The 25966-nt window shown below is 42.3% G+C and overlaps 1 protein-coding gene across 2 annotated transcripts in view; it reads left to right on the top strand.

The window, feature by feature from the left end:
- Nucleotides 1–12878: 12878 nt before the first annotated feature.
- The window catches only part of NRG3 (neuregulin 3), a 435046-nt gene continuing 421958 nt past the window's right edge, over nucleotides 12879–25966 (top strand). The window contains exon 1 of one of the 2 annotated variants that reach the window (XM_075422987.1): nucleotides 12879–14135. In XM_075422987.1, coding sequence (XP_075279102.1) covers nucleotides 13439–14135 — 697 coding nt within the window. In that variant the 5' untranslated portion in view covers nucleotides 12879–13438. The remainder of the gene's footprint in view (nucleotides 14136–25966) is intronic. The other variant, XM_075422986.1, reaches the window with a different exon arrangement.

Consider the following 25966-nt stretch of genomic DNA (forward strand, 5'->3'; position numbering starts at 1 on the left):
TAGAGGCAACAAAGTAAAAATCTTAAACTTAAAATCTCTGCCACTAGCTAGATTTGTGTTCTGCTCCTCAGGAAAAAACGTACACTGTGATTTAGCTGTAGAAAAATGGTGCTTGGATTCAAATGATGACTCAGCTAATTTCTGCTATGATACCTGTAAAATAGTATCCAAAATATATCCATCATAAGTAGATTTAATTTGGCCATAAATGATATGTTGAGCTACTTCATTCTGAATGTACAACGTTGGAGACTTCTTCTGTCCTTCAGATATTTGTATTTAACTCTGTAAGAGAACATGTTCGGAAAAAAATTGAAAATTTCAGGAAATGTAGAAATATCTCTGTATGAAATTCACTGTTTCAGTGCTTTCATGTGCACCTTTTTAGTCACTCAGCATTCCTTTGATGAATTCTGTAAAATTAACCAAGTAAAAAATAAGCTGTTTGAATATATTGGAGAAAGATTTTTCATCTCTACATATTCATTCTTTGGGAACTAATTAAAATTGATTTTGCTGCTGTTGGCTCTGAATGCCATCCTACATTGTGACTGCGGTTTCCTATGATTATTTCATAGTTCTGAATCAAGGACCATGTAACCAGTGCCTAGTGGATTTGACACCCATAATTTTTCGGTCATAAATATTTAGGTTTTCTGAGAGAGCTTAACTTGATTTATCTACATCGAAAAAATTGGTATGGTGTGGGCGTCACTCAATTTGATCTAATAAGTTATGTGGTGTCGTGTCGTAACAATCCACTAAGCTGTAATCACTATTTGTATGCAAAGCATTGCAATTAAAGTAATTTTCTTTGCTGGTGATTCTGAAGTTGCAAGAAAAACAAATTAGAATAAAAATGCAAACTCTTTATACCCCAGTACATTAGACATTATTTGAATATAAAAATTGACCTTCATAGCTTCAGAAGAAAGACGATATCGTACCTCCTTCTCCTCTCAGTTTGAATCTGCTCTTCTTTTTTATCTCTCTAGTTGTTTTCGATTTCCAGCTACCTTGGCCATAGGTACATTATCTTAATGGATCTCAAGATTCTCAGAGAGATGAGGAACTCACTATACTTTTAAAAGTGAGCAATCTAAGTTTCTTGTTATTTTCTAAAAATAGTAAGCATAGCCACTCGTGAGCTAACAGGTAATTCAAATTGTGTAGGAATGTCAACATTTGGCTCTTACAGTAAGTCTAACTTTTATCTGATTTGCTTGGCTATATTACAAATTTCATAGAAGCTTGATATTAAGAATATAGAATATTCTGTATTAATAAGAAAGATCTCTTTAATTCAATAGACTTAGTGTGAAACATCTGACTAAATTGCTGCACTGCCATAGGTGACATTTTTGAACAATGACTTTAAAAATATGTTATTCAGAATTTTTCTGTTTAGCATTAGTTCAAAAGGGGGGTATTGTTTTGTTTTTATTTGGGGGGGGATTGGTGCGATTTTTTGGTTTTTGTTGTGTTTTGCTTATTTTGTTGTGGTTTTTTGTTTGTGTTGGTTTTTAAAAATAAAGAAGGCACAGCGGCAAAGGCAAGCACCCGTTGCACAGCTCACTTTCAAAGGTGACTGCCAAACCGAAAATCTTCTTGTAATGAGTATGATGGCAGAACAAGAGGAATATATTTCATTAAATGGTGATTCTCCTTATCTTACTGGCTTTTAACAAAGACAATAATTTCTAATTAAAAATCTCTTGATTCAGTAAGTAAAGGCATGGAACGTTGTGGGGAAGGAAACCCCCATGCCACCACTCAGAGAAGCAGTCTGGTTAGGCAGGGAACATTTCTGCTGGGTTCATGGGGGACATCTTCCAGTGCCTATCCTGAACAAGGCAGGAGGAAGTAGGTTTCCTCACCGTTTATGCAACTGGTTTTCATATATTTGAAATGGGTAGATGATGATAGCTGCTGAACAGCAAGCGTCCCCAGAAAAAGATCTTTCCTCTTGGAGAACACTGCTGCACCACCTTGGTCTTATGGCAAGGAATGCGACATTTGTGTTGCTTCCTTTTCACAAGACAGCGAGTACTGTCAAAATGCAACAACAGTGACATCATAGGATGTGCAGTACAAGTCTGTCTTATCATCACTCTTTCGGTTTAGTGCATTTTGCTTCAGAACTTCCTGAGCTGGTAGCACGCAGTGAAAATTTGCTGCCTGCTCCTACAGAGAAGCAATCTCAACAGTTTCACTCTCAAACTGGAGTCAGTTCTCAGTTGCTCTGTGAAGATGGTAAGTGAAATCATGTTCCTACTGAAAGACAGAGAAGCTCTGCTATTGACCACAGCTGGGACTGGATTTCACCCTATGATGCTGTCAAGTTTTTGACATTTATATGCCATCCTCGCTTCTTGAATCTTATGATTGCAACTAAAACATAGCAGTTTAAAAAGAAGGAATGTGGTTTTGCATTTGCATAACTTTAATGATCGAACTGATTGAGTTGAACATTCCCTTCAAAGTTCCCACTTTGGCTGGCATTGCTAGTGTTGAAATTGCAACTATATATCTCAAAAGGAACATATTTTTAGAAAGTTTTATGCGATAGGAAATGGGGTCTTAAGATGAGAAGCGCTTTTCATCTTAGCAGTAATTTTTATCTCACTTGTGTATGTAAGCAATGTGCTGTGGAGGAAGTCAGACTGTGTGTATGTTATTAGCTATATGTACACATTTGCCTGCTTGATTTTTTTCCGACTCAATCAAAAGCAGCTTTTAGAATTAACAAGTAGGAGATGAAGCAAGGACCAGAGGCAAGAGATCCTTCTGTATGTTATCTCCTTAGAATTAATGGGGAGACCATTACTGGGGAAGCAGTTAAAACTGTATCACTGCTTTATCAAAAGGATGCTTAATCATTAAAAGCTTCCTCATTTTAGAACAGAAAGGCAGCATAGTATTTAAGGACAGTTTGCGCAAAACCAGTGAATGAAGATAGTGACTCCGAAGGATAGAGTTACAACTAAGATATCCCAGTGTTTGTGAGATGCAATAGGTTTTCTGAGACCAAAGTTTATAGATTTTCTGTTCTTTGTATACGTGCCTACGTATACTTTTGAATTTATATGCAGCAGATTTATTTTTCAGGGGCAGTTTTCATTTAAAAAGCTGTTTGTCACAAGCGGCTAGGGGAAAGTTTCTTGTAGGTGCGAGTACGGCTTGCCCTGTTGCACAGCAGGGCTGAGAAATGGAGGCTGAATTTGAGGACTCAGTTTAGAACAGCTGAATCTAGTGCATATCCTCAAGAGCACAGAAGTAATGATATCTATAAGCTGATCTTTGCCTGCCTTCAGAGGGAGGGCAGCAACATCTACAGTACAGGTTCTTTTTCACTCATGGCATGAACACAGTTATATAAGGTAAATTTATACCATGCATTGCCCTTGCCTTCTCTTCCTGCCAGAAATGAAATCAGGGTTTATCACCAAAGAATGCCTCTGCCTCCTGAGCACATGTCTAGTTTTGGCTCAAAGTATACACAAGAATACAGTATGTAGCGTACAAAAGCTCAGGGATAACAATACATCGTGACTTTTGAAATGATGGGAATTCAGTTAACCTTTACTTTCAGGCATGTAATTGTGAAAGATTTATACAGAATTCATGCAATTGACTGGTCATTTTAAAGGAAGCAGATATCTGCAGCACTTTTGACACTGGTGCTTTGTCCAAATAAACATTGAAAATGCAGATTTGAAGCACTCAGGTTTGAACAATGTTTTGCCGCATTGTGGATGTTGTTATTCTGTGCTACATTCTAGTGCAGAAATACAGTAAGTAAAGAAATAGCAGTAGAAGCTTACGCGGAGACCTGGGGGACACTCCTGATTCCCTGACCACAGGTTTGGATGATTAGGGAGCTTGAGCAACTAATTTTGAAATCTTCATTTCTGGCCTCTGAGTTCTGAGTACAGATTTACCATTCTGCTGAGCTTGATTCCCTGATTACAGACCCATTGACTGGAGAAGTTTCCCCTGAAAGTAGGTTCAGTTTCCCAGTTTCCCAAAAGAGATGAAGGCAAATGTGGATGGCTGTAGAACAAATGAATCGCTGAGCAGTGTATGAAGTCTAGCCACTCAGCCTCTCCTGACAGCTGTTTTAAATAGAAATCTTCATTCTGCACAGAAAAGAGATACAGAAATTCTGGTCCTGCTTTGTGATTGGGAGCTAATTGGGAGTTTACATGATTTTGTTCTTGAAAAACCTATTTTGTAGCTGTCTTGTTTAGGGATTCCTCTGTGCATCCCAGCTGACGGTGAAAGATTCACTTCAATTTCTGCTTGCCAGAATAGCCTAGTGGGGTGGGTCATGGATGTGTAATTCGACCTTAAAATATGATTCAATAGAGTGGCTCTACACTGTATTGCTTCTAAACCCAGGAAGATTTGCACGTGTATTCGTAGACAAACCTGAGCTGTGTGACTGTTTAGCAGCTGGTTGGTGGCTGCTTTGGTACCAAATGGGACAAAGTCACAGAGATTTTTTAAGCAGCCAGGGTACTTGTTCCCCTGCTTACTCCACAGCTTTAACGTCTTCCTCCTCAAATATGTATCTACATTTACACACACACATACATGTCTACTTTTATATGCATGCATGCATATATACTTATAAAAGCTCTGCCACTCTCCCTTTAGATCTGTTAGTGACATTAAAAAAACACAATTTTGCAGGGGAAAAAAAAAAAGAGTTAAAATAAAAAAGCCTTGGGTGACTGAAAACTTGTTTTCCAACTAGTTCAGGTGGTCTGGTAAACAAAAAAATCCCCACAGCAAAAAAAGAAAACAAACTCTTTCAGTAAACCTTACATCTCATGTTTATCATGCTTATTATTGTTAAAACATCAGAGTATGCAAGGTATGTTGTTGTCTGTATAACACCATTTATTAAATATTAAATCCCTGACTATTGAACTGCAGAGAATACCTACCATGATGAGGGCTGTGCGTTGATGTGTTCATAGCACACACAAAGAAATACAGTATTATGATTCAGAATTACTAACTGGGATTTTAGATTAATGAATTCATCTCCAGTTTTCCATTGGACAAATAAATATTAACACCTACATTGTTAGTAAGTGGAAACATAAACTTGAATGTTGGTACTTAATTAGCTTAAGGTTGAATCCTACTTTCTTTAAAACACGTTGCAAGTTGGGCTGATTGTTGGTAATTCTATTGCTCTCAAAATCCTAAACTTTTCTGGGTACATTCTTCTGTTTTTCATTTTTTTATATCACTGTTTTTAATACAATAGATTCTGTATATAAAAATATCAGGCAGGTATTTATCAATTACCATTCCATCTTTCATTCTCTTTGAAATATTTATTAAGCAGCTATCTTGCTCTAGGCATTGTTTTACTTCTTATTGTCCCTCCCTAGTGTTTCTCCATTCGCAGTTACATTGAAATACGCAAAAGTGATAAAAACAGGATTCTCATCTGCTTTATTTTTCATAACTCTTTATGCTGTTTTAGACTAGGTGTAGAAAAGTTCCTCTTAGTTACATAGGGGTGCTAAGAAACATTTATTTTGACTTCTGTGTTGAAGGAAAAAATAAAGGTGTATTTTCTACGTAGTTGAAATCTACCAAGAGGTGAAGTGCTTGGAAAATTTGAATGATTTCATGGGTGTCTCAAAGCTTTAAAGATGAAAGATGCAGCTTTTTTTTCCTGATTAAACTATGAGAATGATGAGATGCTGTGGGCTTTTTCTACTTCAAAGGGTCATTGAAATATAACTCTAAGGATGGATGCCACAAAACTATTTCCAAGAAGTTTGATAGAATGAATTCCTTTTGTGTTATGTGGAAGGAGAAGGAGACTGCTCTCCTTGGCCTGCTCTACCTGTTGCTCTTCTGGACATTCTGGGCAGCTTTTAAAGAGCTAAGCTAAGCTGCTGAGCCTCCTCCTGACACCCAAAATCACATTAACAGCACTCATTACTTTTGATCTAATTTTCCCAGGCAATTGCCTTACAATTGGTATCATTTAGGTCATATCAGGAATAAATGCTGCTTAATAGATGCATTAGGGTATGGAAATCTGGCCTCCATGGGATGGATTCTGTCCTGGAACATTTGGGACCAGCTCCTGTTGGCTACAGGAGAACTGGCCTGCTAAAAGCAGGGAAAGCATGGGTCAGCGCTGTTCAGCATTGCTACCTTTGAACAAGTCAAGGTTAAAAACATGAATTTCCAAACTTGTTACACAGAGATTTGGACGTCCATGGCTGACTTTGACATTTCAAATACAAGAAGCACTGTTTCAGGCTGAACTCACACAGGCTGAGTGTGACCAACTCCCCCCAGCAACAACCCTAACAAAACACTTAAAGCTATGAAAAGCACCATTACAGAGCTTTACTGAAATTAAATGAAGGAACTCACAGCAACAAAGCAGTAAGGAAACATTGTTCCAAAGATGAGGAAATTGTGATAACTTATCCAAGATCTCAAACAAAATCCATAGCTGAACTGGCTTACTCAGTCTTGGCACCTAGCCTGTACTACACCAAAACATTCTGGTAAAAATAAATTTCTGGATTAATGTTAATATTATGAAGAAAATAATAATTCCAAGTTCATTTCTCTAGGATCTACACAAAATTAAGTTAATTGCTCCTGGCGGTTTCTCTTGTCACTGTTTTTCTATGTGTTAAAATCAATAGCAATATTTTGCTTGATCGGTCATTTATTTGGTCATTCTTGGCAGAGAAGCCAGTCCTTTTGGATTTAATTTAATTGCTGGGACAGTTGAGGAAGTTTTAATCTATCTCTGCTCCTATAAACTTTGGACATCATGAGAGCGTTAAATTTATTTTAAGTTCTACTTTTTCCATTGATATTTTATTCCTCTGGTACTTTGGGTTAATTTCCAGGGAGAACTCAGAAAGAATCTGTTGGACCCTTCAGACCTGTTAATGAAGGAGTTTCCAGGGTTGTGCCTCTTCAGCAGAGCCACTGCTGGAGCACCCATCACCTGAAGGCTGCTGGCACCCATCCCTGCCCAGCCCTGGGGCTACTGGGGAGAGGAAGACCCAGACAAGCACCCGCCTTGCTTTCATGTACACTTTAAGAGCTTATAACTTACCCTTTTTGCCTCTTTGGTAGCATAGGGAAATCACTGCAGAAACAATACTTTCGTAGTCACCTATCTGCAAAGACTAAATTTTCTACAATGGACAGCAGGACTAAAGGTATTTAAATTTTTGTTCATTATTCCTTGTGACAGACTGGTAAAAGTGCGAGCATTTTCAAAACGTACCTAGTCTCACGTCATGTGACGATATCGCCAGCCACACCATTCACCGAGCAACACCTAGCAGCAGTGTTCTCTGCACTGGGCAGACGTTATATGGGACAGCAAGCAACTTTGAGAAGAGAAAGGAAAGATGCCAAAGTCTGAAATGTAGTACATATTCCCTTTCTGCCTGATTAATTTGGATTGAGTGTACTAATTGGGATGGAAAAAGTGTAGATTTTCAGGAAAAAAATTGGAAGTGAGTCATAATAGTAAATAATTTTAATTTTCTTGTCTGTTGATGACTGATTGCTTCATAGGCTTTCTCACTTGCTGTTGTCATCATTTTGTCCTAAATCTTGGAAAGATTTGAATTTGGTTTAGGGCTTAGTCCAAGATAGAGTGCAATATACTGAAAGATTTCTGCTGACTTCATCGTGCTTTGGAGCAAGGCTTTTTGACGGCATTTTCTATATTTGCTTTCAAATATTTCTTCCTCTGGCATCCCAAATTTATGTTCCTGATAAAAATCTCAGAGGTTACAAAAGCTTGAAGAGTAATATATGCATCTCTGTTCTGTTGCAGTGGCTGCAGTATATCGCAAGGGCACTGTTAAGACTAGTCACTACATTTCTCAGTCTGAAATCATTATTGTGTGTTCTTAAGGGACTAACGCAATACCACCAAAATCAGAATTAAAAAATTACTTTGATTTTACTCTTGCCAAACAGAATTTCTCCCACTGAAATCCTTAGAATTTATGGCTAGCTAAAAGTGGAGAACATTGGGAATTTGACTTGATAAAAAGTGAGTCAGGCCTTCAGGATTTCAGTTATTTAGTAATAAATTCCTCCAAGGAAAGTATCCACTTTACTAATATTTCCTGATTGAAACATGTTTTGTAGGATTTGGGATGTGGGATTTTTTGCTAACGTCATGATGTATTTCAATTGATCATTACAAACCATACCAAGATAAATATTTGAATTTTATATATTCATTGGCATACCTTAAAGTGTAATTATAAATATTTAGTGGCAGCCCTGGCATTTGCAAATAGGCTACACATGGGATGAAAAACTGAGGACATGCTGACTGTTGAAGAGGAATCAGTATACTCGCACTGTGTGAAAGGATAGGTGTATTTTATCCAATTAATTTAGTCATGGGTTTGTTATTCAGAGTTGATATTGCAGTGAGAGGGAGCAGGTTCTTCTCCTTATTCCAAAATTAACTGTCACTCATCTCACACCTGTCTGAGACTGACATAATGCCACCTGGCAGCTTGCTAACGTCTCAAACGGCTGCCATGCTTTTGAGTTCCGTGCTGGATTTCTCACTCCTCGCGACTTGTGCTGTTCCTCCTGGGTACCAGGAAAATTCATAACATCCTATGTAAAAATACAAGGAGGCATACTTTGGGCTCTACATTACGCACAGGTATATAGCCTAAGTCTCTTGACAATACGTTAGCTGAATAAAGCTTAGTCTGTTTGTCTTGCCTAATGGCTGTTTTAGCAGTCAGAGAGGGAAAGAGTACTTTAGCTCTGAGCACTGGGTTATGGGATCTGTGGAACACTATTTATATGTTTCACGTGGAAGAAGGAATAGAGTTATGTGCTGACCTCAGACAAAAAGCAAGGCCTTCCCTGACTGTGAACCAACTATTAGGGACACATATGTTATAGCTGAGCAGAGGTTAAAACCTAAGAGGAAGAATGAAGTCAAGAATATTCAAATAGCCTAGTTTGGGAAAATACCTCAGCAGCGTAACAGCTTTTGATACAACCAGCCCCAATGCCAGCATCCTTTGTTTGTGAAACTGTTGTGTTTGCCACATCCACTTGCCGAACTGTCAGAATGCAGCAAGTGAGCTGGGTGCTGGAAGAACCCACAATTTTGAGAGACCGTTAATGCTATTAGCGGCTGATTGCACCGTGAAGTGAAGTAACTGTAGAGGTTTTGCTGCTGACAGCTTCACATAACATTTACATGAATTATCAATGAATGTCTTCAGATACTTTGTGAAGTTGGGGAGAAAAGAAAGGCTTCTAACGGGGTGTGTGTGGGGGATTGGAACATAGGCATCTCACACGCACTTTGTTTTGGTGCTGAAATGGACATGGCACCAGAAGTGTCTTAATTCTCCAGGTCTGAATTTCTATTTCTTTTGTTGGCTATTATGAGGATAGTTATCCTGAGATTTCAAGGACTGGTTCCATGACAACAGTTAAAGCCAATCCAACTCTTTTAACTCCTGTATTACATTCACTATTTGAAGACTAGGTGGCTGTATGTGGTTCTGCTGAAGCCGTTCAGGAACAGCACCCTCGTAACAGAACCGCTAGCTGTGGCATACCTACCGCATGGCCAGAATGTAACCCCCCTGTGACAAACAAAGCAAGACATGCATAAACAGTGCATCTGTTGTGTGTGTCTCGCACCAGCCCTTAAGAAACTGACTCCACCATAGATAAATAATTTTATTCCATCCCGTCACAGATGTCCTCAAGAAGATACCAAGGATGTCTTTGCATATTATGAAAAGTAAGTCAAACAAAATAAAGTATATGTTGTTTTCTGATCATGATAAACATATTTCCAGAATAAGTAAAAGAGCAGGGCTAAGATACAGAATGAGTAGGAAGAAATGCAAGTGAAATTTACCAAATACCTACGTAAATTAGAATTAATGCACTGAACAGATTCAGTTTAACAAGAGTGGGCTGATTTGAGAAACTGATTATGATTTGAATATTAATTTTTGAGGACAGAGAAATAATCTAGAAGCATTCAGAGACTGTGATGTTGTACACAGCACAGCATTTTAACTCATGACTAAATTATTACAGGAAGAGGTTTCCACACATTGCCTGCACTCAAGTGTTTGTCTAGGTGCATGACTTCTTTTTTTTTTTTTTACCTGAAGGAGAACCTATTTGCAATACATTTGCATTTACTGGGGGGTTGAGGGAATGCTGCTTTGAGCTTCCTGTATCAAGATCCATGCCATTTCATATTTTTAGACCAAAGAACTTTTGTCAATAAGGATAATAGTCAATGCTAACTAAGATCTTCATTCACTTACCAGGGGAATACCTGTTTTTAAGTAATTCACTTCAGTGAGGCATATTGAAAGCATTCCGCAATCAATTTCAAGAATAATTTGTCAACCCTCAATGATAAGAATGGGAAATTGTAAGAAAAGAAGCCTGAACATCTTTACTTGTAATACAGGAAGTCTTTCAATATTAAACAATGAAATGGCTACACTTGAGTCATCTTAATGGTATGACATCCTGATGTCTTCCATTAGAACCATTACAAATTTCAGGAGCTGACAGCATGAAAATCTTACTGGTGGGAAGAAGTGCAGTTGAGACAGACGAAACACTGAGAGACTTCAGGACACAGTCATGAGAAAAATAAAAACTCTCTGTCTTGTGAGGGTTGTAAAACATTTTTGTTGTGCTCTGTTCCCCCAAGAAGCATGTACAAATTGTTTGAGAATGAAGACAAAGAATGGTTCCTATGGAGCTTAGTGAACAGCAATGCGGCTGCAGAAGAGGGAAGAGCTAAAGGACATCCGTGCAGGCAACACAAAGCCCAGAGCGGGACAAAGGTATTCATAGTTTGCAAGGATGGCAAGGACTGTGCAGGACAGGCACTCACGGCTGAAAGCACATGGATATTCCACAAAGATTTCCATAAGAAATCCAGGATTCCATAAAATCAGTGACAAAGCCTCCCAGGATTCCCAAGACCTCCCTGTCTTGCTCATTTGCTTGCCTTACTGGGCATCCACCTGTGTAGCGGGCAATGCTCATGTCGTTGTTTCTAAATGCTTTCTCCTAATCCTTTTGCTTCTTCATCAAAGGATTAGAAACTCATATACTCATGTCTTCCGATGCCAAAGTGCTTTTTTATAAGGAAGTGTTTAAACGGTATGCTTACCTGATAAGCCACTTCCACAGATTTTCCTGGTAGCTGTCAGCATAGACCTGTCTTAGAGAAGCTGCCAAACTCCAGTTGGACTGCTTGAAGTGACAATCATCTAGATGTCTAGTTAATGTAATTTTGATATTATATGATAAATGCTATTAACATTCATTCTGCAGAAAAATTCAAGTGAATACGTTTCAGTTGCAGTGTTTTATTTTCTGTATTTGTCTGTGTACGTACAGAACAAATACATTTCACAGTTTATTCCCAACTATTCTGCTCAATTATTCTGCATAAATATTAACATACTTTTAAATACATGACTAAGGAAACCACATGTCAATACCAGGAAATGACACCAATGAGGTAACAGTTCCAAAGAAAGGGTTAAAAACATCTGTACATCGATACTCTTACAGATTATTTTTGAAAATTTTGAGAAATGGCGATACAGCCACCCTTCGGCACACTGCTGCTGGCCCTGCAGCGACCACCCCAGCTGTTCAAAGCCTGTGTCCAGTCAGCGAGTGGAAAGCACCACTGGTGACCACCCTGAACTTGGAGCTCAACTCTGGAGCAGATCAAAAAGCCGGAGCAGTTTCAATGCTTGTCTGGGTGCGTCCCGAGAGCTGCAATCTCAACACCTGCCTGTGCCACCAGCTGCTGGAAGGCACTGTCCTCTTGTCGGCGGTGTCTGCTGGCTTTTGGGCTCCTTTAGGGGCATCCCTTCTAGAAACACCACCACCAAAACGCTGCTTGTTGTCTGTTATCAGGCAGCAGCGTCGGAAATCATCTTCCTGTCCTCAGCCCCGGTCCTTCTCCGGGACCCCTCTCCGGGGGTGTCCCCACCTCCCGGCACACGCCCAGCCCTCGGCCCCCCCCCCCCCCCCCCCGGGCAGGGTTCTTCCGCCGGGGAGCGGCAGCCCACCGCATCGCTACCCCAGCACGGGGCCGGGCGCTCCCCCCGCCCCCCGCTTTTTCCTTTTCCTTCCCTTTCTTTCCTTTCCCAGGCTCCGCTCGCCGCGGCACGCATCCTCCCGAGGGGTTCGCCTGGATCATTTATTTATCTGGTGCGCATTAAGAAACCACCATTAGGCTGCGGTGGGAGGCGCCTCGCTCCCTGCGCGCCAGCCTGCCTGCGGACCGCACCACCGACCGACCGACCGCCGCGGCGAGCTTGGCGGGACCTGCTCCCGCGACCCTCTCTATTTGCCGGATCCCTATCTTTTTGCCGACTGGGTCACTGCCGGCCCCCCTCCAGGGCTTCATCTTATTATCTTAATTTTTTTTTTTTTATTCCCTCGGTGTCCGTGGATTTTAATTTTTTTTTTCTTTTTTTTCTTTTTTTTTTTTTCCGAGGTTCCGATGCCGGGCCGGACTTAGCGCGGTGCCGCGGAGGAGCTGCGCGGAGCCGGTGCCTCCTGCCGCCGGGCCCCGCCCGCGGATCGGCCTCCCCCGGCCCGGCGTCGGGCGCGGGTTGGCCGCGGGGCCGCGGAGTGGCGGGTGCGGCGCCGCCGCCTCCCCGCCGAGCGATGCTGCTGCGCCGCGGCCGGGCATAGGCAGGAGCCGAGCGGGCGGGGGAGGGAGCGGAGCAGAGGAAGGAAGGAAGGAAGGAAGGAAGGAAGGAAGGAAGGAAGGAAGGAAGGAAGGAAGGAAGGAAGGAAGGAAGGAAGGAAGGAAGGAAGGAAGGAAGGAAGGAAGGAAGGAAGGAAGGAAGGAAGGAAGGAAGGAAAGACGGAGAGAGAAAAGATCCCCCAGCCCCGCGGGGAGAGGAAAAAAGAGGAGCGGCGAGAAGGAGCGCCGATGTGAAGGAATGCGCCTGCCCGCCGCCGGAGCCGCACGCTTGGGATAAAAAAAAAAAACAAAAAAAAAAAAACCGAGGAGCTTCATTCTTGCGACTTATTACCCAGGGGGGAAAAGAGGAAAAAAAAAAAAAAAAAAGCACAGCAAAGCCTGAGAGCGGCGGGAGCAGCAGGAGAGCGAAGAGGCCGAAGCGGGCAGCGCAAGAGGAGGGCTCCCGGCGGATGGCGCGGCCGTCCCGCTGACTCCGCGGCCGCGGGAGGCTGCGCGGCGCGGTGCGGGGAGGGCGCGGGGGGCCATGCCGTGCCGGCGGCGTGACTGAGCGCCGCGCTCCCCTCCGCCCCGCTCCGCTCTCCTCCGCCCCCCTCCGCCGCATGCCGCCGGCAGCCGCGGCGCGCTGATGCCCCGGGGCTGCAGCCGGCCCCTAAGATGAGCGAGGGGGCTGCCGGCGCCGCGGCGCCCGGGGCAGCGGAGGCGGCGGCGGCGGGGGGCCCGGGCGGGGATGGGGCCGGGGGGCCGCCGCGGGAGCTGCGCTGCAGCGACTGCATCGTCTGGAACCGGCAGCAGACGTGGCTGTGCGTGGTGCCCCTCTTCATCGGCTTCATCGGCCTCGGGCTCAGCCTCATGCTGCTCAAGTGGATCGTGGTGGGCTCCGTCAAGGAGTACGTCCCCACCGAGCTGATGGACGCCAAGGGCGTGGGGCAGGACCCCTTCTTCCTCTCCAAGCCCACCGCCCCCCCCCGCGGCGCGGAGACCACCGCCGCCGCCGCCACGCCGCGGCCGCCCAGCCGCGTCAGCCCCCGCCTCACCACCATCAGCCGAGCCCCCCCGCGGCCCCCCGGCACCCGTGGCCCGCCGCGCACCGGCCCGCGGCCCACCGCGGCGCGGCACCCCGCCGCCCCCCGCACGGCGCCGCCCGCCAGCGGCCCCCCCGGCACCGCCGGCCGCGGAGCCCGGCCGCCGCCCGCCGCCCCCAGCACCCCGCCGCCGCCCGCCTGGCCCACTGCGGCACACGCTACCTCCTCCTACAAGATCTACGTCCACGACTCGGCGCCGTCCTGGACCCTGTCTCCCTTCCAGGAGTCCACCACCACCACGCCGGAGGCCAGCACGACCCCCAAAACCCGTAAGTGGAGCCCGCCGCTAGGCCGGGGGCTGCCCGGGAGGCGCGGGGTTCCCGTGCGGTCGTTGCCCCGCGGGAGGCAGCCCGGCTCCGAAGTTTGCGCTTCTTCCCCCCCCGCCCCCGGCAAGTTCCCCGCTTGTGCGATGGGTGGTGAGGCGGGAGCAACCGTTTGAGGTGACTACATTTCGCTGGGGGGTTTAGGGAAGGCGCAGACTCCCCCCCCCCCCCCCCCCTTTTCCCCTTCCACGCTGGTCTGCGGAAGGTGTCTGGGAGATGCTGGGATGGGAGGTGTCTGAGCGAGAGGAACAGTTGGTGCCCCCGTCCCCCCCGTCCGCGGGGAGAGCGGTCCTCGGGAGCTGCGGGGCGCGTTGTGCCCCCGCCGGCTGGTTTTGAAGCAGAGGAGGGGGCTGGTTCCCCGGGCGATGCTCGATGGCTGGCTCTTCCCTCCCTGCCCAGGCACGAGCCTGAGGATTCGGGCTGAATCTGGAAATTCATTTGGTCTGGGTGCATCAACTTCCAGCTTCTCGTAAAGGTTATCTAGGACAAACGCAGTCTGGGCCAGAGAAACTTCTGCGTGGTGCTGTTTAGTGAAATGCTCAATTATCCTGTATTATAGTCATCTGCGTTTTCTCGGATGCAGCATAGGAAACGAGAAGCTGCGTGTCCTTAGTTGCTTCTGCTAGGAACGTCGGTTCGATTGAATGCTGCCACCTGAATTGCTTTCACAGCTCCCCTTCTGCATGCTAACGTGTACCTAATCCGCTGGAGGATTCTGTTAGCAAGTCATTTGAACTTTATTTTCTCCATTAAATCTGTTTGCTCATGAGCCCCGAGGCAGAGAGTGTATGGAGGGCGAGCTGATCTTGTGAATTGACAAAATCGGGAGAAGAACAGCAAATTGGACGTGTATGTGTGGGTGGGTGTGCAGGTGGCGGATGGCTGGGGATGATTACGAATAGAACTATCACTAAATCAGCAGAGCAAACAAGGCAGTTCCCCGGTGTCTGCTACGGTAATTGAGAAAGAACTATCCCTTACAGGTGTGTCTGAGCCTGCTTGCTCTGGAGGTACAGCCTGAGCAAGTCAGATGTTACCAGAGGGAAAATCTCGTGTGAGATTTACCCATTTCACTGAGGTGCAGGGAGCTGTAAAGGGCACTTTTAGAACAAAACAGCAAAGGGAGCCTGGTTTTCAACCTGTGTGTCTCTGTTTTCAAGCCTGGTGTGAACCAGGTCTGTTACATGGCATTTCAAGCTGCCGTGACCCATGTGCGTCTGAAACGCTGCCTGGGCTTGCCGGGTGGGATCTGTCAGGGTCTAAATGCTCCCTTGCAATCTCTGCCTGTCTCCCCTTTCTGTCTTCTGGGCATGCAAGAGAAATCCACAGCAATTTCCGCTACTCTGTGCTGTCTCCTTGCAAGGTATAGAAGGCAAGAATATCCTTATTAATAAATAATGTTCAGCTGGCAGGACTCTCCTCCATGCAAGACACACAAAGGAAGAAGAAAACCCACAATCTTGAAATGTTCCTGGCAGCTGCAGAGTCTCATAACTATTATTGCTTTAGGGAGATTGCTAATACCTTTTGCAGCAGGGTGTTTCCCCTCGTTAAATACGGCTGGGTTATAGGATGAAATGCAAGAAGTGCAAATCCAGCAGAAATTGACCCTGTTTGGGCACATTGATAGCAGAGATTATCATTAATGGAAGATTAAATAGATTACATAAAAAAGGATTTGAATTTGTAGGGCATGTGGAAATTTTTTTTAAAACCTGCAGCTGTACGTTCCTGGTACATGTAAGCATCTCTGAGGCTACATGTGAAATTCTCTGACGCTGCAGTATCCACTGGAGGGGAGAGGGAGAAGACATGCCATCTTTCTGCCATGAACTGCTGACATGGTGTGACTCCAAAGCAAGTATCTGCATCTGCTGCCAACAGCTCTTAGGAAGAAAGAGAATTTTTTAAAACAAATTCATCCTCATTTCCCAGGTTGAGCTGCGTGTTCCTTCTGTGCCCGTTGCTCCGGCTGCTATTGAAATGAGAATCACGTATCCCATTGTACCGTGTGAATACAGATCTGATGTGACAAATCTGATGCCCCAGCTTTCAGAATAGTGCACGCCCTTGTGCGAACCTCGGGCTGGGCAAGGCACATATGTAGGCAGGAGTCATAGGTTATTTAGCGTTTCATAGCGTTTCAGAAAAGAAGCAGCTGTCTTTACTTATACTGGCTCACTTTGCGGGTTATTTAATTGTTATAGCACGTTAAAATGGGCTCAAAATATGACTTAGGAAAATGGAAGGCAAATCGGGAGTTATTTCTCCAGAAAGCCGGATGATTGCCCACCTGAAGTGAGTGTTGGTAAAGTCTTCCCTCTGTGTGTGTATTCGTCTGAGGAGATGTTGTGAAATCTCTCACTTTTTTTGTGGGTGTGCATAATGACAATAATTCCTGGTTGTGTTTCACTCAAAGTCAGCTATCTGTTAGCTGTTTTGAAAGTTCTCGATGAAGATCCTCCAGGTTCTGACTAAGCAAAAGCCACTTACTCATCAAATCTTGCTCTGTGGCTTGTGCCTGCATGTGTTTCTCATGATCGTGCACGGACTACGGCTTTTCAGCATGAACCTCTTTACCCCCTGCTCAACATAAAAATCAGTCATTGATTCAGAAGGATAGTCCAGCCTGTAGATCCGAAAAAATCAACCAACTGACCGGAACACACCAGTGAGGTTTATTTTTATCAAGCCATTGGTTTCATTTCTAAAGAGTCGTGCCCTGATTTTTCCAGTATGCATTTTTCATGGTGTTCTGGGTTCCTCTGTAGCGTTATTATCTTTAAATTGAGATACTGTACTTATAAGAATTCCTGTGTGAATTCAGCTATGAAATAGCGCTGTGGTTTCTCTTGTGTTCAGATGACCAAAGGCTAATGCTGAGAACCGAGGTCAGGCAGGTGGGGCTCAACTAATGCATAGTAACCAAAGAAAGAGATGTTACAGAGCTCTTAATCAATGTATCTTGTGAAGTCCAATTGCGACCTTTTTTTATGAGTCCAGACTGCAGCCTGAGTATACTTTCATTTCCTGCTAAAGATTTTCTGGTCCGGTCGTTTATCCTAGTCACATCTCTCTCTGTTGTTACGCACGGCATGGGTTCAAGTAACAAGCATCTGGCAGCTGAACTGTTACCAAGGCTGACATTTTGGTAAAAGCTGTTTGTTTTATTTTGCACTGACTCAAATATCTTTTTCACATTAAGGATGACACTTATATGGAACTGCGGGGTTTTCACCAACTGGAGGGTGTTGTGGGAGGTGCCAAACCGTAGTAAAACCAGACCTACTCTTCCCAGAGCTCTGAAACGTTCTGCCAACAAGTGACACGTATCTGTGAACACTTCACATTATGATCATGAGCTGTCATTGAAATCGAGGGGAGCACGCATGACTGTAAAGCACATGCCTGTAGCATTGACTAAGATTAATGTTGGTGATTTATCAATTTGTAATGCATCAAAAGCTGTTGAATTGGAAGAAAAAATACTGAAGCAAACAACTGGGAGTTCTAAGAGCATTTGCTTCTTCCTCATTCCCACTTACTTTCTATTCACATAACATGAGTCAATGTACCGCAGACATGATTAGATTTGTGTTTCCCATCTTAAATACTTGTCAGCAGGAAGGCTACTGTCAAGATAAAAATAATAAATACAGAATTGCAGTCACACCACTAAAGTGGAAGTACTTGTAATTTTATTTTATTTTTCATATTAGCTTTCTCCATCTGTTTCCATAAAGCTGGATGACACTGGGCATAATTCCGTTTTCCGTTTATAATCCCCTTTATGGTTGGGAACTAGCGCAGTTATCACTGAGTTCATAAGGAAGTGGGATGTGCATTGATTCTGTTCAGATATATTTCTTCTGTGTTCCTTTTATTGAAGCGTTTGTTGGAATCCCATGACCTAGGAGAGCTTTCGCCGCACAGGTATGACGAGAGGAAGGGATACGGCTGAAATTACTCCGTGCTGCCTTTTAACCCTGGGGTTTGGGGGCTGTAAGGATTCTCATTACATGGATTTAACCTGTGATCGCTGGTAGAGGCAAAGTCTTGCATTTTGTTTGGTATATTTTTTAGCGTCTATACAAGGACATTATGTGATATATTATATGTTGACAACAGAACACCATTATTAAATTAAGGTATTGATTCATTGCAAAGTATTATGCTAAAGTAATGTCAGTGGTTTGTCTAAACCCACAGAAAATGGAAATTAAAAATTAAAGCAAAAGACCTGTCTCTATCTACAGTATTGCGTCTAGTGTTGCAGTACATTTATCATCTGACTCATTGCTTTGAAACCTCCTGCAAAGCCCAGTAAATACCCGGATTGGTATGGATTTGGCTTTGACTTTATCTTCAAATTCTGTAGCTCATGTGCCTTTCGGGAAGTATCTAAAGCATACTAGTGTTTGGTTTTGCTGATTTCTCCCTTGACTTGTTTGGAAACAAACTGCACAAGGAAAGATGCCTACTGAAATCGTGTAGGGCTACCTGGTCAGACACAGAAATAAATAAACAAAACCCGGAGACCTTTGGATGTCTCCGAGCCTGGTGATTCCTTTTGAGATTCTTTGTGGTTTGAACAAGTTTGCAGTATTCCCATCCTAACTGTGCACATGCGTGTGTGCAAAACAAGCAGGTCTCTGTGCATTTGCACAGTGCCTGTTTTTGAGGAGAGTCAGGACCTCAAAGCCTGTGGTGACTTCAGGACCAGTCTTTGCTAAGCAAGACAGCTACTTGGGTTCTGGTGCTTGTCCTTGCAGCCTAGTTCAGAAGAGAAACCTGGAGGCTTCATTGTAGCTAGCTGGGCGGAATGCCGAGCTAAAGTGCATCTTTTTTTAATTTGAAAGTCTCTTTCTGGTTCTCCTGTGTGGAAGGGATATGCTGTCACTGTTACTAGGTGCATAGGTGCATTTTTTTTTCATTACAAAAGTAGACAAAACACAGTAAAAACAAGAAGATACTTTGTGTTATGGAGATAGTTTCTCACTCTAAGGGACTTAGTTCTTGGATCGATACGGTGAGGGTTAGAAGTGTTTAATAAGGTGGCTCTGCTCCACATCAAACATACTGGGGCTGTGTTTACTCATTGATCAGAACTAAATTTCCAGGGCGGATGGCTCTTAAGGCTGCTTTCATACTTTCACCTTCCCCTTCATACCTCATCTCCAGCCACTCCACTGAGTTGAAGTACATCTTCAGTGAAGGAAAGTAGCTCCCCAGGAGGGCTGAGCAGGCGGGCTTGCCAGGCGAGGACACTTCTGACCAGGACGAGACACAGCAGCAGTGTTCGGATGGCTTGGAGGTAGCACATAGAGAGAGTAAATGCACGTAGGCAGACAAGTGCTTTTTGGCTGGGTTTTTACGCAGGTTTCTGGGGCCCCTTGGTAAAATGCATTCAAGAGGAGAAAAATGAATAAAGCAGCCACGAGGAAAATTAAAAGAGCAATTGCATTTATAAATTTCAGTGTCCTTTTCACAGAAGAAATACCTAATTGGATCAACTCTTCCAAGTGAAATTTGGTGATAACAGGGAAAAATACATTTACTAAACACTTCTTGCTAGCTGTTTACATGTTTGTTTCTGAAACTTTAACAATATGTTCAATATTACTCTAGTAATATTTAAAAATATAGATAAAATAAGTAAAACCTACACAATTCTTCCAGTATTGCATCTTTTCCATCCTCTGAAGGCAGTATTTTGCATTTCCAAAGCTGTGTTTCTCATGTAGCATGTGAATAGGAGGATTTAATGACTTTCAGGTCTTTTTTACAAGATACTTCTGAGTTTTTTTCTTTTTTTTGCGGTGTAGTTCTGATGACTGCTGACTGTAGGAGACAAACTCTTCAGCTTCAAAGATAGTTCACTTCATACAATGCTTAACAGCTGATTTTTAAGTCCAAATTGATGTATGTTTTTTCCTCAGAGTAGTTTGATTTTTGTATTTCTGCAAGAATTAAACCTTTGGGAAAAGCTCAGGTAGAATGGGAGAGGCTCAGTGTCCAATAAAAATATAACTGGGTAAACAGATAAAATGAAACTTTGGTCTGAAATAGCTGAAGAAATTCCTGCTTTAGTCCCTGTAAAATAAGCCCAACAACTTGCAAAATCTCTTTTTGCTTTCGCATCTTCCTTTTTGTTAGTTACTTTTTGGTTTTATGGCTTTTCTTTTCCTTTTAAAATTTGAATTAATCTCTTGGCAATTCAGGGCCCTACAGTTGTGTCCCATCCGCACCCCCCACTTGTATGTTACGCTCATAGAGAAGATGCAATGCGTATATATTTGTGATGTGGTAGGTGCTCTTTGCAGAAAAATGGATTAGTATTTTAACCTGAATGAAAAGAACTTTCACTGAGACATTTTGTAACTTTGTTAGGAAAGAATTGAGGAAAAATCTCCTGATGGTATTCCATGTCGAAGTCATGCTGAATTAAGTAGAGTCTTTGGTTTTTATAAGGAGATTGCAATATGGCCCGATTTTGCAAACCTATAGGCCCAATTTAGGGTGTGGGAGTGATGCCTTTGCTCTTTTGTAGAGTTATGCATCTGCGGAATCAGGGTCAATTTATGTGAACATCTGTGTGATTTAATCTGTTACTGTGTCTTAGATTGCAGTGTGAATGCTGACAAAAGATGCCTGCCTGTGTAAATAAATGTACATCAGCTTTAAAGTGCTGCTTTTTAAAAATTGTCTGCGTTATTTAAATGTGCTTATCAGAACTGAGTTTCCATTGGTGCATCTTCTTTTTTGTAAGTGTTCAGCACTACCATGAAAATGATACCATTATCCTGTTTATTCTTTGCCTGAAATACGTTCTGTAGTAAAATCTTTGTGTTCTGGGGAACCGTAGTTGCTTAGCTGTAGACTGTCACAAGACATGTGGGTCATGAATTTTTTTGCACGTCGTTTTTAAATTATTTCCTTACCTGATTTTTATTTTTTTCATTACTATTATTATTCCAGAAAATAATACTTCTGGTTTTGTACAGTTTTTCCCTGTATTACCTCCTCAGCTAGACACATGCCAACACTGACTTTTTCCTAAAGTTTGTAGATAGAAAATGTTTTCTAAAACATTAGTGATGGCAAGTTGCATTTTAAGATTTAGTTATTTTCTGAATCAAGATCATGAAATTATCTTCACGTTGTTCATTTCACAGCATCATTACTGTTAAAGATTCTAGTTCAGCAGGAACTGAGCCTTGATTGCTGGTTGTTACCAGATAGAGGGGCTATAGCACTGTGTAACAGCAAACCATTAAATTAGTATTAATAGTAAATAGCCTCTTTTCCAGATCTGATTATTCTTACTGATGTCAGAACGTGTCAAAAGCAAGCATTTGAAATAAGATGAGGTTATTCTCTTGGAAGGGCTTTGGTGGTTGGTTTCTGCTGCAGTGACAAGGGTTTTTTTCTAACGTGGTTGGCAGGGAAGGTGGAAAATGTACGATCTAGCCTGCAGTTGCTCTGCTCCTTCTAAATGTAATCAGGATTTTAACAAAAACAAAAAACTTGTGTCAAAAAGTGTTACTAACCTGCAAAATCGTGCTGCGTTGTGCAATGCCAGTGTTTACTTATGTCTCCCAGTTTAATGCACGATAAAATAGCGTTTCCGATAGTGTGCTCAGAATGGTAGCTAGGTAGCCTGCTCAGTGGCTCGGTAATACTGTTGAATATTAAAAAATAAGAGGTAGGGAATCTTTGTTTCCTCTCCACCCTGGTGAATTACACTGCAATGGTCAGAGGGTTATCACTAAAGTAATACTAAGCTATCCCAGAAATTTTGCCTTGGGATTGATTGTGTAGTACTTGCTAAAACCAGTGTATTAATTGTCTTCCCAAGGGGTGTGCTTTGTTAGCGTTTTTTTTCAAGAGTAGTTTTGTGTGCAGAGGAATGAATTTTCTTGTTCAGTCTGTCTTTACAAAAGAGAAGCAGGGGTTTTTTTTTGAAACCTAGAGATAAGCTGCACTGACATGGTACGGTGATTTTCCTGCCACTTAGCAGCATCAAATATGAAGACTTTGCACTGCTGCAGTTCAGTGGGCAGTGGGTTCAGGAACTTAACTGAGGGGATTATTCTGATGATTGTCAGTGCTCCTGGTTTAGAAGGGTAGAGGTACTTTCATAATTATTTCATAAGTAGCTAAACCACATTAGTCTTTAGCCTGAAATCTGGCCCAGCTACATAAGAGTCATAGCCTTAAAGTTCAATCCTCTAATATTTTTTTTTTTTTAAATAACTAAAAAGCCAAAATGGCATGCATAAGTACATACAGCAACATTTTTTTCCTTAAGCAGTTTGGGTTTCTTTTGCTTTTAGATATCAATCTTTATAATTCATGTTAATAGTGCATACCATACATTACGTGGAGTCAGCTGCTTATTTATAAGACTGTATTGCAGTGTAATAAAGTTGATTGTAATTAGTTTCCATCAATCAAAAATGTTAGAAAAATACACATTGCAAACTATAGCAATTCATAAGCTGTAGTATCTAAGAGGTGAAAATACTCAGAAGTGGTGGTTCTGAGTTTGTAACATACACACTTTTAAATTCACGGATTGTCTCCAAACAATGTAGAAATGATGCAGTCTGCTACTCAGACTATGTACTTCTGCAACGGGTTTTCATAGTGCATCCAGGCTCTCTTCCTGCCAAAGCTGCTCTGCTAGGAGGTTCCACCTTTGCCTCAGCTGATTACCTTCTGAGCTGTGAAGGTGACGACCTTGACACTCATACTGATAACAGAAACAACACAGAAGATGAAACATTCACTGGATACTTTGAGTCACAGGGCTTAGGGTCCGAAGGCTCATTTGTACTAGGGAAAGTGAACCTTTGCCACTTGGTGACTGCTGTCGCCTTGCTTTAGTGAAGAAGGGTGGTGGATGGGCAGTGGAGATGACTGGGTGAGCTGTACCCGTCCTGCGCTTCTGCACAAGAAGCTCTTCAGCACGATTTGGCCTGATCTGGGAAGACACAGCCTTTGCCTGGGCTCTGTCAGCATTAACTCTCCTGCCTTGTTCTCTGCGAAAGCACAGAGGGAAAGAAGCGTTTCTAATACATTCTCATATCTGGAGCACATTCATTACGGAGGCTTACTTAGTCCTAAATGAAAAGCAAGAATAGTAACTTAATATTTTAAATTGGTTTTAGAAATATCTGCCTGCAATAGGGAATTCTTACAGGTTTTAGTTCTTGGATGGCTGGATTTAATCTGAATGTATGAAGCTGAGATGTTAGTGTGTGATACGTTCAAGAGGGGAAGAAAGAAGAGCCTCATACTGTAATTGTTGTTTTGTAGGAGATTGAGGGGATTGCTTGCATCTGCTGAATTGCAGTAATTTGGTACACTACAAGGCTTGATTACACCTTGTGTTTGCATACATTTGAAAAGCTGCCCTCTGTTACCTTAGCAGATGTGGGGGGTTTGTAGGCAGCCGCAGCCTCACTGCTGTAAGGTGCCTCTAGAAATGAGAATACGCACAGCTTGAGGAGCTGCTGAGCTCCTCATGCCCGGTTTGTTTACAGAGTGTATTTTGGAAACATGAACAGGTATTTATTCAAGTTTGATAATAATTAATAGAATAATTAATATACATTTATCCCTGATTTTAACAATGATCCTGGCTGGTGGGTAGAAAATGAAGTATATTGGGCAGGCCTACACTAAAAGTCCTTACTGTAAAGAGATTATTGTGGGTTGAGTCCTACAGTAAGGATGAGGTGTGCTAGATGATAGAAAGATTAATAATTCTTGTGAGATGTTTTATTTGCATACTGTGAGAATTTTGGCTGTTGAAAAGCAGTGTGGGTTTATTAGGGAGCTAATTTTTTTAAATGCTTTTAAGAAGACACTGTAAGATTATATCTAATTAATTAAATACATTATATTTGAATTATTTAATTAGAGATTATTTTTCGACTATCCCTTAACATTCTAACACTCTTAATTTTTTTTAGGTTTGTAATCCTGTTTGTTAATGCAATCTATATGACAGCGTAGACTCTTGGACTTTTTCTTGACAAGTGCTACTTAAAAATAAATTTACTATGTTTTGCACAAAGAAATAGAATTAGAATCTGAGGAACTCATCTCAGGTGTGACCAAGTATTCAGTGGGTTCTGTAGGCTGCTCTGCAGTTCTGTAAGAATCACTGCAAGAAGCAAGATAGACCACAGCAGACAGCAGACTGAATGTTTTACATGAGATCTAGTAATTAAGGCTTGTTAAAGAATTTAGAGTCCAAACATAATGAAGCTCTTCTAATTATCACCAGAATTTGGTCCAACTCTGCATTGGCAAGAAGGTAATTAAAAGCTGCTAAGTGCGGTTCAGCTCTGCATAAATGAAAATTGGGATAACCAAAACACATAAATAAAGGAAATAGGAGGATATTAGATTAAATATATGTCATATGCAATTTCAGTAGTAGTTATGGAAAATAAGTTGATGCAAAAAACCCAAACAAACCCAAAACCCCAAACGTAGTATCAGAAATTTAACATTATTTCGTATCTTTGTTAGTCACTTTGTATAATGATTTCCTACATTACAGAATAAAACAACTTTTCCCACTAGGCACTGAAAAAGCATATCCCATAGTGCATAGATGGAGATACTTTTGTGAAGACAGTGCTCAGGCTTGAATAAACGTCTGTGCTGCGCTGTCGCCTTCGGAGCTCTGCGCTTTGGTGGTGCGACTGAATGAAATTGCCTTGACTTTCCACTTCCACCAGAAAAAGGGTGACTTTGACAGAGCCTTTATAATAAACAACTGCTATAGAATCACTTCTTTTTATCATTTCAGCTTGCTTATTAGTCTGCAGTTTATCCCCCAAAGTTGTTCAAACCTCAAGGAAAGTAACAGACCATAGATTCTTGGTTACTTGAAGTTAGGAGACAAGGAGTGGTCGCTTCTTTTCCTGAAGCTCGGATTTTCTTATTTGTGAGATAAGGACATGGTGAAGAGGTACAGCGAGAAGCGAGAGGTGTGATATATTGGCTGTTCAAAAAATAATAAGGAGATACACTTAACAAGTCTTATTTTAAATTTCGTTAAGTATCCGATGTCTGTGATTGTGCCATTGATTGTGTGTGTGATCATTTTCAATAATTCTCTGAGAGTGAAACCTATTAGACTTTAGTATTAAAGAGGAAGGGATGGAAGCTTTCATTTTTTTTTAGATTATTTAAAAGCATCTCTCCAAATATAGCCAAAATATGCCCCTGAATAACAGGAGTGTATCTGACAGCAGGCCAGGGCAGTACGTGAGGCACCCTAACAAGCAATTACTCTTGTTCAGAGTTCTTTATTTTTATCCTGTAGTGAGTTCAGTCACATTTGAGTTTGGGACACTCATTAGGGCAAAACCTGCCGTTATGACAATCCCATTTACATCTTTTTAGCTGAACTTTACAGTCAGTTGTCACCAGAAATTTTAGTAACTACTATGTTTTATATTGCTGTCTTGTTATATTTTAGAACTGAGGTGTTATTGTTGCCGTATCTCACATCAAAAGGAAGAAACACTTTCAGTATGGTGTAGTCTTCTATAGATAGAGTCAAGATGCTCTCCGAGTAGGTGGGATCCTTAGCCAAATCCAAACCCAATGAGATAAGTGTGAATAAGTGGGCTCTAGCTAACATTTAAAATAAACAGTTACAAAGGAGTGACTTGCTTAGCCTAGTCTGTTGTTCTGCATTTGCTCATAGTTGACTTTTATTAAATGTAGCTATGCCGATCTCTAAGAAAAAA

This window comes from Opisthocomus hoazin, chromosome 6 (genome assembly GCF_030867145.1).
Source record: "Opisthocomus hoazin isolate bOpiHoa1 chromosome 6, bOpiHoa1.hap1, whole genome shotgun sequence".
NCBI lineage: Eukaryota > Metazoa > Chordata > Aves > Opisthocomiformes > Opisthocomidae > Opisthocomus > Opisthocomus hoazin.